The 14,050-nt window shown below is 44.6% G+C and overlaps 1 protein-coding gene across 13 annotated transcripts in view; it reads left to right on the top strand.

The window, feature by feature from the left end:
* NHSL1 (NHS like 1) overlaps window positions 1-14,050 on the top strand; it is a 248,368-nt gene that overhangs the window by 157,855 nt on the left and 76,463 nt on the right. For 4 of the 13 annotated variants that reach the window (XM_043543029.1, XM_043543028.1, XM_043543023.1 and 1 more), the window contains exon 1: window positions 4,060-4,256. The exons of 5 other annotated variants lie outside the window; for them this stretch is intronic. In XM_043543029.1, coding sequence (XP_043398964.1) covers window positions 4,094-4,256 — 163 coding nt within the window. In that variant the 5' untranslated portion in view covers window positions 4,060-4,093. Of the gene's footprint in view, window positions 1-3,997; window positions 4,257-14,050 lie in introns of those variants that run through there. 4 more of the 13 variants (XM_043543027.1, XM_043543021.1, XM_043543020.1 and 1 more) reach the window with 4 other exon arrangements.

The following is a 14,050-nucleotide window of genomic DNA, read 5'->3' as shown; positions in this document are numbered from 1 at the left end:
GCTTGCAGCCAGCCCCTACCTCCAGTCAGCCCCTGCCCTGTCTCCAGCCAACCCCGCACCCTCCTGTCTTCAGCCAGCTCCGCACCCCCTACCCTGCCCACAGCCAGCCCTGCACCCCCTGCCTCCAGCTAGCCCTGCCCCACACCCCTGTCTGCAGCTGGCCCCACGTTCACTGGTGCCCTGCAGTTCCCAGGGCAGGAACCCTGCACACCTGCTTCAATGAGGGGGGCATGGAGCAGCTGGGACCCACACATGTGCACACCCTAGGGTGACCAGACAGCAGGTGTGAAAAATCAGGACGGGGGTGGGGGGTAATAGGAGCCTATATAGAAAAAAGACCCCAAAACCGGGACTGTCCCTATAAAATCGGGACATCTGGTCACCCTAGCACACCCCCAGGGAGTGGCAGGGACCCACACATGTGCAACGGAGCTCATTTCTAGTTCAGGCCCATCTTTTTAAAAAAGAACTTTAGGCAGGGTTAACGTACATCTGTATTTTCCCAGACAGGTCAGGATTTTGGTTCTTAAATCGGCGTCCGAGAGGAATTTTTAAATTTTAAAAATTCCTCCCCGGAAAATACGGACGTACAGTAACCCTGTTTGGTACAAAAAATACATACTGGGGCACATCCCTTAAATCAGAACTTTTTATAGGGAACCGGTTGTTAAGATTTTGGCAGCTCATCACTGGGTATAGCTACCAGTTCTGGGAGCACGGCTACCAGCGTTGTAGCACTGTCTACACTGCCACTTCACAGCACTGAAATTTGCATTGTTCAAGGGGGTGTTTTTTCACACCCCTGAGTGAAGAAAGTTTCAGTGCTTTAAGTGGCTGTGTAGACAAGGCCTAAATGTTCACACGCTTGTGATTCTGTCAGCCCCCGACAGTTTTATGTGTAATGTAATCAGTTTTCTCCCTAATTGTTAGGAACAGAGCTTGAAAATAAGGAAATGGTTAAAAATAGGGTGATAGAAAGCTGGCTATCAAAAACTTGAATGCAATGACAGGTTAATAACCTATATGACTAGTAGTTAAATTATTTTAAAACAGGTAGTGCAGGAAATAAATGCTATTTTTTGGGTCTGTATGTAAATGACAGTTCAAGGTTGAAAAAGGAATTGACAGCTTTCTTTAAAAAAAATAGAAAAATAATATGAAAGTTGCAGTGGAACAGTAAGAATTTTATTCAGGGGCTGCTTTTGAAGATATAAGGTGAAATCGTGGCCCTTTTGAAGTCAATGGGAGTTTTGCTATTGACTACAATGGACCCAAGATTTCACCCACAGTGTATTATCAGACACTGTACAAGATTTATTTTTCTTTTTATTAAGAGTTTCAAACTAAAGAATTGGCAGTGGGGGAGAGTTTGCAATATACTAGAAATGAGTTATCACACAGAAAGAATGAAGCTGCAGTTTCTTTTTAATTCTTCATGATTTTGTATTTGTGAGTAACTCAGAATTTAATGACCATAACTTCTAGCACGTGCATATTATAAGCGGTGGATGTTCAGGATTCATGGAAAAAAAAGGTTTAGTCTTTACTTAAAGAGTAAGTGCAGACATTAATTCCTACCACATGGGATATACTCGTTAAAACTGGATTTCAGTACTGATCCCATTATCATGTATTAGCATTACTGCAGGGGCACACATTTGAAAACATGGCTAATTGAACATGTCTGGTATAGAGAAGTGCATGTTAAATGCTATTGGGTCTTCTGACAAGTAGGTTATCCTGTTTGATTTTATTAAGAGTTTGGAACATGGAAATCTTCTGGTTTCTACCACCTTCTCTTGTATTTGTATTTGTAGCGTGGGTTTTGGGGCCTGCCCAAAGCAGCTTCTGAATATCAGCAGGGGAGCAGGAAAAGCCTTATAATATACATAAATACTTACATAACACTAGTGTACTTTTGCATGTAAGCGATTGCTATAGTTGTCACAAGGATGTTCTGTGATGGTGAATGGGAGGGGATGTGATCCAAGGCAATTGTGAATGGGGAGTTGGGGAAGTGATCCATGAAACAATCTCTTTATTTAGATGTGATCCGCACAGGGCCGGCTCTAGGATTTTTGCCGCCCCAAGCAAAAAATTTTTTGGCTGCCCCCACTTTTTTTTTGTGCCCCAACCCCCCGGCTCTGCCCCTTCTCCAAATCCCCGGCCCCGCCTCCTCCCCCGGGTGTGCCGCATTTCCCCCCCCCATTGCTTCCTGCGGCTCCCCCCCCGCAACTCCCTGCCCTAGCTCACCTCCGCTCTGCCTGCTTCCCCGAACATACCGCCGCTCCGCTTCTCCCCCCTCCCTCTCAGGCGAGGGAGAGGCAGCACATTCAGGGGAGCAGGCGGAGCGGAGGTGAGCAAGAGTGGGGGGGAGTGCAGGAAGTAACGGGGGGGGGAACCGCTCCCCGCCCCAGCTCGCCTCCACTCCGCCCCAGCTTGCCTCCCCCCCGCTTCGCGCGGCAAGCCTGGGAGGAAGGGAGGGAGGAGAAGCCGAGCGGTGGTCCGCTCGGGGGAGGCGGCGGTGGTGGAGCGGAGGCGAGCTGGGGCGGCGGGAGCACATTTCTAGGGGCAGCATGGCTGGCGCCGGAATGCCGCCCCAAGAAATGTGCGGCCCCAAGCACCTGCTTGTTTTGCTGGTGCCTAGAGCCGGCCCTGGATCGGCACTATGGGAAAAAGTTTGACATTCTCACGTTAAGATTATTTTAAAACACCCTGATTCCTCCTTCCCTCTTCCTCCCTCTCCCTCCAGTCCTACCAAAAATACAAAGTAAACCTGTAAAATCAACTAATGGAAAATGTTTGCTCTAAGTGGGGATCATCCTGCCAAGTGATTTGTTCGGTCTCTCCCCCTCACTTCCCTGGAATTTTGTACGTGTTGGAAAATCACTCTATAATTACATCTGATCCCACAGAAGTATTTCCTAAATTCTTCGCCCAGTTCAGCTAATATGGAGGACAAGGAAGATTATCACTATACCTGCACTAGGGTATGCATATGCACAGAAATAGAGGGAGTGATAGTATCAAGACTGATGCAGCTACAAATATAAGGTTGCATTTTTTAAAATGCTAATCACGGGTATCACAATGTTTAGGAGAGGTAGCATGGACTAGTAGATTGAATCTGACGTTAGTAACTGGGAATATCTGAATTCTAATCCTGGCTTTTCCACTTAAAGCATGGACAAATTACTAAAACTCTGTGAGACTGGTTGTCTTCATCTTTAAATATAGATAATACCTACCTCACAGGGGTGTTACAAAGATTCTTTAATTTGTTAGTATAGCGCTTATAAACTGCTAAGTGATATATATCCAATTTTATTTATTTATTCACTATAAATATAGCCACAGACTAAACTGAGAGTTATTTTCTACAATTTTTGTAACAAATATTAGGATTCAGATGTTAAAATCTGATATCCTTGCTCCAGTCCACATATGTAAAATCCAAACATTTACTTTCTTTTTTTCCTTTTCTTTAACCTACGTGAAGAAGGAATTTAAATGTCCTTAACAAGGCAGATTCCTTTCAGGTTACGATTCTGTAGCTGTTCATGTTGCAGTGATCATGCTAAGTTAGCCTTGAATAAACTTCTAAGATATGACCATCTGTGTGTGTCCGTAGTACCTGTTGTTTAGAGGGTGACATATAATCTGGGATAAAGCTTAAGAGAAGCAGCAGACTTTAGTGGGAGCACCAAGGAACAAGTTTGAAATCTGTTGCAGATGGATCTGCTTCACAACTTTGTGCTGCTGATATTTTTGTGTTTCTTTGCTGCAGTAATCAGGCTGAGAGTAAGAAAATATTGCTGTGTTCAGCCCCTAAAAAGTCATCTGCTTAGTCAGATTATTTTTTAAGGATTATAAAATCCTGTTCAAAACAGCTCACAAATTAAATAGTTTTGCTTACTTAACTGAGGAGTAGAGCAAAATCTTTGTCCTCCATAATCTTTACCTCTGTCCATTTGAAAGGTTATGGACAGGCCACTCCTTCTGCTCCCAACTAGCCACTGGGAATGCTAAAGGACATCCTTTGGAGCAGCATCTTACAATGATTGCTTATGTGCACTGCCTGCCGTCAGACCCGATGGTTGGGTGTTTGCACAGAAGCAAGTGGCAGGCCAACCGTAATGATGATGAAGAAGAACTTATCCCACTGTATTCAAACAAAATGGGGAATAGTCACATCAAACTTCATGGGCGCCTCAAGAAAAAGTTAATGAACAGAGAAGATAATTCCTACTGGCCAAGTAAGAATGGATTATGTCCTTTTAGTTAATGATTTGAGTTGCCTAGTATTATGTTCTCTCATCATCATCATTATTTGGAAAAAATAAATATGAGATGGAATCAAGTCCTTTTAAACAAAAAATATTGGTTAAATTCAGTAGCTGAATCGGATTCATACAGTACTTGTCTACGCGGATAAAGTGTCATTGTTTTTTTGCAGGATAGTGTGATTAGAAAATGAATCTCGTTTACAACAAATGTACTGTTTCAAGTAATATTAAACTATGGGCAGTGCTTTTTTCTATGTAACTGATAAGTGAAGATGCCGTGGTGTTGTCTTTATGATGTGATGTGACCATGTTAGAGAGCTCTTGGGAACCTGTGTCAGTTTAATTATTGCAGGGGTTTTTTTTGAGCAAAAAAAGTGTTTTGTATTGATGGAATGTTGTCATATTACTTACATTTTAAAGAACCAGAGAAGCAATTACTATGCAAAGCAGAAGATAAAAATTAAACCAAAGGAAAAGGTAGATTTGCTTCATAGATGTTAAATCTTCCATTTAGATGAAAACTGCTATTGGTGCAATAGATGAATACTTAAAAAAAGCCCTTTATGGCTAAGGTTTTTTTCTTCTGCGTGTGAGGAGAAGAATTCCTGAGTCATAATGAGTCTTTTTTTTTTTTTTGAAAGGTCAGGTTCCATTAGTAAATAGAGATTGAGATAGAAGACAGAGAGGAAAGAATCTATAATGGTAATGCTCAACTGGCTGTGTTAACATTATTGCTTGGCTCCCCTTTTCTCTGTCCATCCAAGCAGAGGCACCCAGCTGTTCATGGAGTGGTTGTTCAGAAAAGTATATGAGCAAAATGTGCATAAGGCAAGGAGAACATCCCTTGCAAAAACTTGCTGGGTGTAATGGCACCAGGCTTTGTTTGGAAAAAGAGATTTAATATATTTGCAGCTGTATTGATTGCCTCCCCCCCCCCCCCGCTCTCAAGCTGATCTTCTGATGATGTCTATTTATCACCAACAATTGAAAAACACTACCTAGCTATACAATACTAATTCTGATCAGTGAAATTAGACATAGCTCTAGTTTTCTGCATTCTAGCATTCTTCCGTCTAGTGCCAAGCATGCTTCCTCTGGTGTTCTGTGCGAAGAAGGGAATGATCTTGACCTGTTATTGAACAGATATGCCTGCCCTGTTTAAAGAAGAAATAATTTCTCAGAATGTAATTGAAGAAGCATAACCTAGAGGGTCCTGCTGAGCTTGTCTTCTGTTGAGTTTTGTATCTAAGAGCACAAGGGCAGCTCTGGTTTAGTCAAAGGGAAAAAAGAAAAAGAATGACAGCAAAATTATATGAAGTATCTATAGTATATGTGTATTGGGGAAAATGCTGAGCTATTTTGTATAAAAAGAAATCATGATATTGTGGTGGCCAGTCTGTCTCCTGCTATAACATTTTAGGAAACAGACCCACAGATGGAGCTCATGGAAGGATAAATACACTTTTATCAATACAGATTTATAGTTGGTTTGTTTTATTAAAATTTCTAATTTGGTACAAAGGACCCTTTGCAGACCATTTTTTGTCTTTTAATATGTGATTCTGGTGTTAGTTACCACTTCTGAACTACACAGGATAACTTAGCATGTTACATTGTACAGAGCTGGTCCCTTAGCAATGACCTTTTGGTATGTTTCAGTTTTAATTACATTAAAGGTATGTAGAATAGCTGTTTGAACCTGCTTCTTCAGACTATGAAGTTAAGTTTAAGAAGAATAAATAGAACTCTCAGAAATCCTACAGAGAGCTTTTCACTCCTTTCTCTTTGTTCTGCATATGTGGAAGGAATTTTTTCCCCATAGGATCCTGTTGTGTCTTAATAATGAAATTTTCCTGCAAGGGAGAGGAGGTGGAGGTGGAGCAGGAAGGAAGATAAGAAGTGAACCAATTGTGGAAGCTTTTTAGTTACTACAGTTGTTAAAGGTATACGTTAAATGTTCATTGGTGATCTTAGTTCCTTTTTCAAATAAGTATTTGAAATCATTCCATCTACTTACATTTAGCAAGTGTTTTGGTCTCTCTTTTCATTCATATTTGGATATGATTCATTGTGAGGCTATGTTTGACTCACTGACTAATACAATTGGATCAGTGCTTAATGAACTCTGAACCAGGAATTAAAATAATTTAAATGTTAAAGCATTACATGGTTGTGACTAAGAGATGCGTAGTTGTGAAAATAAGACCCTAGGAAGCTTCAGTCATCAGCTCATCTATTCTGTAATTCAGTTTCTGAGTATGCTGTGCAGATTTCACCAAGAGAACTGGTTGTGATTTTTTTTGTGATGCCCTACTGCACTAGTCTTCACAAGATGTATGCATTTTGGAGGGACTTGGGAACAGGGGTTTTTTTCTGCCATCTCTCCACCCCATTTCTTCATTTTAGACCATAAAAGAGCATACAGACCAGTCATAATTAAGGCATAAGTTGCAAGCACTATGAGGAACAAGCGTAAACCACTCCCATTGGACAAGTACTGAATATTTAACCTGTAGATAGTAGTTTGTTTTATTTTTAAATTTGTTAATGTTTATTTTAAGGAACAAAAGTGTTTCAGAGCTGAAGGAATTTCTGGGAACAGGTAGTGATAACCGTAGAGCACAGTACATGCTTATTGGCTGGGTTTTATCTTTGTTGATAAAAGCCTCCCATTGGGGTCCTTATCGAGCTGAATGAGAACAGCATTTCTGATTTAGTCTGCTGAAAAGGCACTCCGTAATACTGAGGTTGTTTTAAAGCATAGTGTGGTCAAATTATTGAACGTTCTCACAAGTTAACGGGCCACTCTTATTTGAGGGGTGGGGAAGTACTCTGCGTTCTGCGGTAATAATCCCAAACACTACAGTTTAAGTAATATTACTTTACTATTTTGTAGTGTAAATAACTATAGTATATTTAAATTTGACAGTGTAAAATTAGGGTTCTGTGTTTCTAGCCTTGCCTTGGTCCAGTGTCCATGACTCTGTTCCTCTGCCGTCATTACTGACCCATTTCTTATAAGTAATCAGGGTATTGAAATCAAGCAGAGTCCAGGAATAGGAATTGTGCGGCTTTCACTAATCTTCCTTCTCAAGAAAAAACAACAACAAACTAGTAGGTCAGCAAAGCAACAGTGACAGAGACATCCTCACTTATCCATGATTATAAACAAACCCGTTAGCCTACATTGGTTGCTGATTGGCTTCCCAGTAGAGAAGTTAGGTTGAAACAGTGTTTTATCCCTGAACTGACAGGTTGTCAGGAATGGAACAGGTGTGTGTGTTTATTACTGAGTTAACTGAACAGTTTCATCTGTTTTTTGTGACAGCTGAGTATACTGAGGGAGACGTATTATTTTCTTGTTTGGGGAGTGTGTTCTTAGGAGTGTTAGATTATGTTTGACATTGGTAACTGTTGCTAAGAAATTTCTCAGTTTTTATTACCTAATAGCAGCATGAGATGGAAAATGTTTTCTTTTTGTGTTATTACACTTTCTGAAGATACCAAAGGTCCAATTTTAGGTATCAGCTGTTTTTTTGTTTGGTTGTTTTTGTTTTTTGTATCTACCTGTATAATAATGTAGCCTGCCATTCAGAAAATGTCTGTGAGAGAGTCTTGTCTACATTACAAAGTTTTGTCCACAAAAGCTATGTCGCTTTAATTAAAGTGCTTTAATTAAACCACTGTTGCATGTCCACACTATGCTCCTTGTGTCTGCAGAGTGCATCCACACTAGCAGCTCTTGCATCGACACAGAGAGCAGTGCACTGTGGTAGCTATCCCACTGTGAAACGGGCTGCAGGGTGATTTGGGAAGGGTTTGCAATGCCTCATGGGGCAGGTACAGTGTCATATGGGGCAGGTTTCTCAGTCCCATGGTTCCGGGGCATCCTAATGGATTGTCCACTGCTTTTTCAACTGAAGTGGGGGATGGGGGGGTGGGGGGAGGAACGGGAGAGGAGAGTGGTGTGTTTGGGGCAGTGGAGACAGCAGGCTGACTGACCCATCCTGAGGGAGGGGGATATCCCCCACCCCATGTCAGCCCCCATCTCTGCACAGCAATCTCTCCCGAAGCAGCCCGCTCTGCCTGCCTGCCTGCCTATGGCTCTGTGATTCCGTCTGAGTTCTCCCACATCCTCCTCAGCTGCCGGGAGCCGCATCTTTAGCAGCTCTGTGAGCCCTCCATGCTGAGGAATGTCAAAGCAGTACAGCAGTCTGCCTGCCCCTGTGTTCCTAGTGCAGGGCAGAACAGGAGCATTCCACCTTAATGATTTGCTCTTTGTTCCCCAAACAGAGCAGCCCCCTCAGCTGTCAGATACTTCCCGGAGCTTTGAAAGGGGAGGGGTGCATGCCTGCAGAACAGCAGAGATCAAAACAGTGAGTAGAGTGGTTAGGGCAGGCATTGTGGGATACTGGCCAGTTCTGTCCACAAAATAAACAGCAGTGTCTACACTGACCCTTTGTCACTTTAACTTTGTGACAAAAGGCTTTATGCCTCTACTTGAGGTGGTTTTATTTTGTTGGCAAAACAGCAGAGTTTTGCCGCCAAATGTAGCTTTGTAGTGTGTACGCCTCCCTGTTTTGTCGACAAAAGCTGTCTTTTGTCGACAAAACTTTGTACTGTAAACAAGGCCTTAGTTTAACTATTCATGTTCTTTACACTAAGTTATAAACTACTGGAGCCTTCAGAACAAAGTCTGGCTTTCTTATTGTTAACTGCCTGCAAATGTATTTCTCTCTCTTTACTGTTTCTTTCTAGTGTGTCCATCACTGTAGGAACTAAATTTCCCAATTATTAGTCATTATTTAAGCAAATGCCAGAATAACCCAGTGATTTATTCATGACAATGAAGGGTCCAGTCCTTGCTTGACACAGCTAGTTGTGGAGACAAAGGTGGCTGTAAGTTACATTTATGGCTCTCCCATTTCTGGATGTAACTGAGTGTTGAACTGGCCCCTTGTTCAAGTTAGAGCAGTCACCAGATTTCTCTAATTTATGTCGCTTAAGAGTCCCTCTGGTACCATTCTATCAGCTTGGGATCAGCAATGTGCATTGTCCTCCAGCCCTACCCCTATCGTGCTTTCGCCCCTTATACCTATTCCTGGCTGGACTTGACATATCACCAGCTCTTGGGTGTGAGGAAGCCACTGGAAGGGCTGGTGCAATGACCCTTGCAGGACAAATTTAACAGTAAATATTTGCAATTGAAAAGTTAAGTTCTGTTCCTGTTCTTGGTTTACTGTAAAGAATTTGTCCAAGATGGTAGGATTAATACTCTAATTGTCAAACTTTGAAAAATTATCAGTAGGGACGGTTGGGGAAGAAAACAGAGACCAATTCTGAATGCTCTTGAAACGTATTGAATAAAGACTACTTACTTTATGATGGGATGCTGGCAAAGTGGTAAATGTACTGAAAAGCAAATAGATGAATAGAGAGGCCTACTTGTGGTCAACCAAGGCAAATGTACTGAAGGGAGACCACTTTAACAGTCTGGCTGTTAAATCAAGTGCTAGGTATAAACAGAATAATACACATTTTTGTTCATTGTAAGAATGAGATATTGCATTTCCCTGAAAGTTCTGTTATACAAGACGCAGTCGGTGGCACTCATATGCCATAGAGAAGTGGAGGAGAGGTTTTGATAGCTCATTAACATCACTTGTGTGAATCTGGAGGCGTCTGGAAGAAAGCAAAGAATAGACACTCCTTTGTATAGGAGCTCTTGTAATTCGAGCAATGAATGTCTGCTTTAATTAATCAGGTGGAGGAGCCTTACAACAAGTTCAAATCTGAAGCAAATGAGATATGAGATCTGTTGCAGAGGATGGTGGTTAGAGTTTAGGGTATGTAGTCACTGCAGTGACAGAATCTGATTAAACATCTTCAGATGTGTTTTTAATGATGAATATAGTATGTTCTCAAATCTTTACCGTGGATTGCTCCATCCAGTATGTCGTAGTCAGCAAGTGTTTCTGTGTAGAGAGCAGTTGCTGTAATGTGAAAAAATTGGACTTAAATCAAATTAAGGCTGGAACACAATAAGCAGAACATTAAACTTCACCGGAAAATGTACAAGCATTCCAGACATCATCTTCCTTTTTGTTTCATGGTCTCTGTGTGTATATAATGTCTTCTGCAGTTTCCACGATATGCTATGCATCCGATGAAGTGAGCTGTAGCTCACGAAAGCTCATGCTCAAATAAACTGGTTAGTCTCTAAGGTGCCACAAGTACTCCTTTTCTTTTTAAGCATTTTAAGGACTCTCCTCATCAGTGGCAAGCACCTAATTGAGTCAGGTTGGCCAACAAAAATTGATTATGGCAACATAATGTAAACCTGTTTTATCATGTGATGGTTCAGAAAGATTGCGTCTCGAAGAGAGTTAGCTGGTTCCAGATGAAGTCATAAAAGGCAATCAGCTTGCAGTTGAGGTGCATTTTCTGCACCATTGTATTATGGTTAACCAGTTCTTTGATTGGACCAGCTTCCGTTGGTGAGAGAGACAAGCTTTCAAGCTTACACAGGGGTTGTCTCTCACACCAGCAGTAGTTGGTCCAATAAAAGATGTTCTTCTTTGAGTGCTTGCTCATGTTGATTCCACTCTAGGTGTGTGCGCACCCACATGCACAGTCGTCGGAGACTTTTGCCTTAGCGGTATCCATAGGGTTGGCTGCGACACCCCCTTGAGTGGTATACGTCGGTATATCAAGTACAGCGGACCCTATGCCCTCTCAGTTCCTTCTTACTGCCCGTGACCATTGGTCGGAGCACCTTGTCTTGCATCGCAAGAGCATTAGCGGTTCTTTCAGCCCATTGTACTGTCTAATCTTTGTTGTTAGTTGTTAGGTAAGTAGTTTGACCATTAAGTTAAGTGTTAGATAATAGTTTTAGTAGTTAGAGTCCTACTGGGACTTCGCCGCAGAGCGGGGCATGACCTGTTCCCCAGGCTTCAAGCCATGTTCATTGTGTACCCGGCCGATGCCCATTACTGACCCCATGATAGCTGTTGGAAGTGTTTGGGGGAATCACACACAAAAGACAAGTGCAGGATCTGCAAAAACTTTTGCCCTCGAACTCAAAAGGAGCGGGATATCCACTTGAGGACCATCCTCATGGAGGCTGCACTTCCTCCTGCCTTGGAGCCCTTCCAGTCGGACTCCCTGCCTAGCACTTTGACGTTGGTGCGCAGTGCATTGCTGGCACCAGAACCCACCCGGCACCGTTCCCCCTCGCTAGTGCCCAAGGAGCAGCTGAAGCCCAAGGGTCCGTCAGCACTGCGGGACAAAGGGGAGCTGGGCAAAGTACCTGTGTTAGAGGCCACATGCCCACTCCGGAGCTACACTGGGGTACTGCTGTGGTCGGACCCCCTAGCCTGGATCCGCTTCCAACTCCCAGGAGCATCAGGGTCCTAGCCCTTCATAGGGCCATGTATGCCTGAGGTGGCCCCAGCGGCCAAGGACCGAGTAGCCCGGCCGGCGCCACAGATGCCAAGCGATGGACCCAGTTAAGGCCCAGACCTCTAAGGGCAAGCTGGTTATGGGACCTCCCGCTAAAGCAAAGGAGCGTCCCCAGACCGTAGGCATCAATCCCCATCACCACGGCCTAGAACTCTGGTGCCGCAACCTCGGTCTCCTATTAGAAGACCCAGGTCTCTAACCAAGGTCACCACCTATGAGGCACGGGATGCCCAAGTCATGACGCTGATCCCTGTACCCGTGGTAACTCTGGGCCTTCCATCAGAGATTGCTGCGGCACAGATCCCCATCACCTAGGTGCTTCCCTCACCCCGCCCCGGCATCGAACCCCTTGGTGCAAGACTGTTCCCAGTTGCAGCACCAGTGTCCAACTCCCTGGTAACACTCTTCCGGCACGCACCGTTCCTCTCCATTTTCTTACTGGTTGCCAACGAGGGTCAGCCGACAGACTCTGGCATCTATGGCTCTGCCCTGATCGCCAGAAGGGCAGTGGTCTGAGTTGGAGGGAGAGTTCAGCGCCTCACCTAGGAGAGGCAAATCACCAGAGGCCCACGAGACTGGCACAGTTCTGGCTGTGGTGGCATGGCAGCAGAGGCAGTGGCCCACCCAGTGGCAGTACTGGAGCTCATGGGGTGTACCTGTCATGCCGGTCCCATACTCCTAGCGTTCCTCTCCAGCTGCATTGGACAAACTGCCTCCTGCATAGCTGGCACCATCTTCGGCGCACAGTGCCGAGTCTGATATGGGAGCGTTGCAGCAGGCCCCAATGCCCAAGGAGCTGTCCCCTGGCAAGCAAGGGGAAGCCGCCCCGCCCCATGCAGTACAGTCATCTTCGTCATCTCTGGACGAGGCGATGGTGGGCCCCTTGCAAGTGAGCAGCCTTTCCCCTTCCCTTCCCTCCCCCTCCTCCCGATGACTTCAAAGAGCACCAGGCCCCGCTCTAAAGGGTGGCTGCTAACCTGAACTCGGAGGTCAAGGAGCTAGCGGTGGAGTCTGACGATCTCTTTAGTGTCATACCCTCCTCCACTCCAGCCCGGGTCACATTGCCCGTCCATCCAGGGGTCCTGAAAATTGCCAAGTCTGTGTGGCAGACCCCCTCTTCCATTCAGCCAGCCTGTGTTGCTACTCCATTACAGTTACTGCTCCGGCTGGATTTGCCGTCACAAAACCACGGTGCCCTCCTGTACCCGAACCTGGAAACATTGCACTTGATGGGTTGGCTGCAGCATGGCTAAATGCAGAGGAGCAGGAGTGCTCGGCCAGAGTCCAGCAAGTCTTGGGCATCAAGTCTGGGCAGCAGAAAGCCCTCCACTAGAGCGACCTATGCGGCCAAGTGGAGGCGGTTTATGTGTTGGTCCTCAAATAAAGGCATTCAGCCTGTGTGGGCTTCGGTGCAGTTGATCCTGGACAGAATGAAAGGTCGTATGATGTCCTCTCAAAGACTTTCTTCTTGGATCACTGCCCGCATTCACTGCTGCTGTGAGCAGGCAAGGGTGCTGCCTCTGGCAGTAACTACTGTCCATTCAACCAGAGTGCAAGCTTTGTCGGCAGCTTTGCTGGCCGAAGTGCCTATCCAGAACATCTCTGAGGCGGTCACCTCATCGTCCATCCACATGTTCACGTCCCATTATGCACTTTCCAGCGAGCCTGGGACGATGCTGGCTTCAGTAGAGCTGTACTGCAAGTCACGAGACCATGAACTCCCAAGCCCACCTCTGAGGAGACTGCTTGTGAGTCACCTAGAATGCAATTGACATGAGCAAGCCCTCCAAGAAGAAAAAACAGTTACCTAACTTTTCATAATAGTTGTTCTTCAGGATGTGTTGCTCATGTCCTGCCCCTCTGTCGGAGTTGTTGGCAAGAAGGAACTGAGAGGGCATAGGGCCAGCGGTGCCTGATATGCAAGCACATGAGCGTGGCACTGAAGGGGGCACCTCAGCCAGCCCTACGGATACAGCTCAGGCCAAAGTCTCCAACGATTGTGCACGTGGGCGCGCACACACCTAGAATGGAACGGACACGAGCAACACATCTCAAAGAACAACAGTTACGAAAAGGTAGGTAAGTGTTTTTACCTCACTCACATCGTCTCTCTAATATCCTGGGATTGACATGGCTACAACAATGCTGCGTAGTTCTCTGATGAAAGTGTCATTTTTCACACTGGCCTTTTAAAAGCTCACTTTTCAACACAGCAATATTGGTGCCCAAGTATGTGATCCCATTTTCTGGTAAAGTTTTTTTCGCTAAGCGCTTTGGCACATGTGACAGTGTTGATGGAGAGG

Source organism: Chelonia mydas, chromosome 3 (assembly GCF_015237465.2).
Source record: "Chelonia mydas isolate rCheMyd1 chromosome 3, rCheMyd1.pri.v2, whole genome shotgun sequence".
Taxonomy (NCBI): domain Eukaryota; kingdom Metazoa; phylum Chordata; order Testudines; family Cheloniidae; genus Chelonia; species Chelonia mydas.
This window is presented reverse-complemented; position numbering and strand designations above follow the sequence as displayed.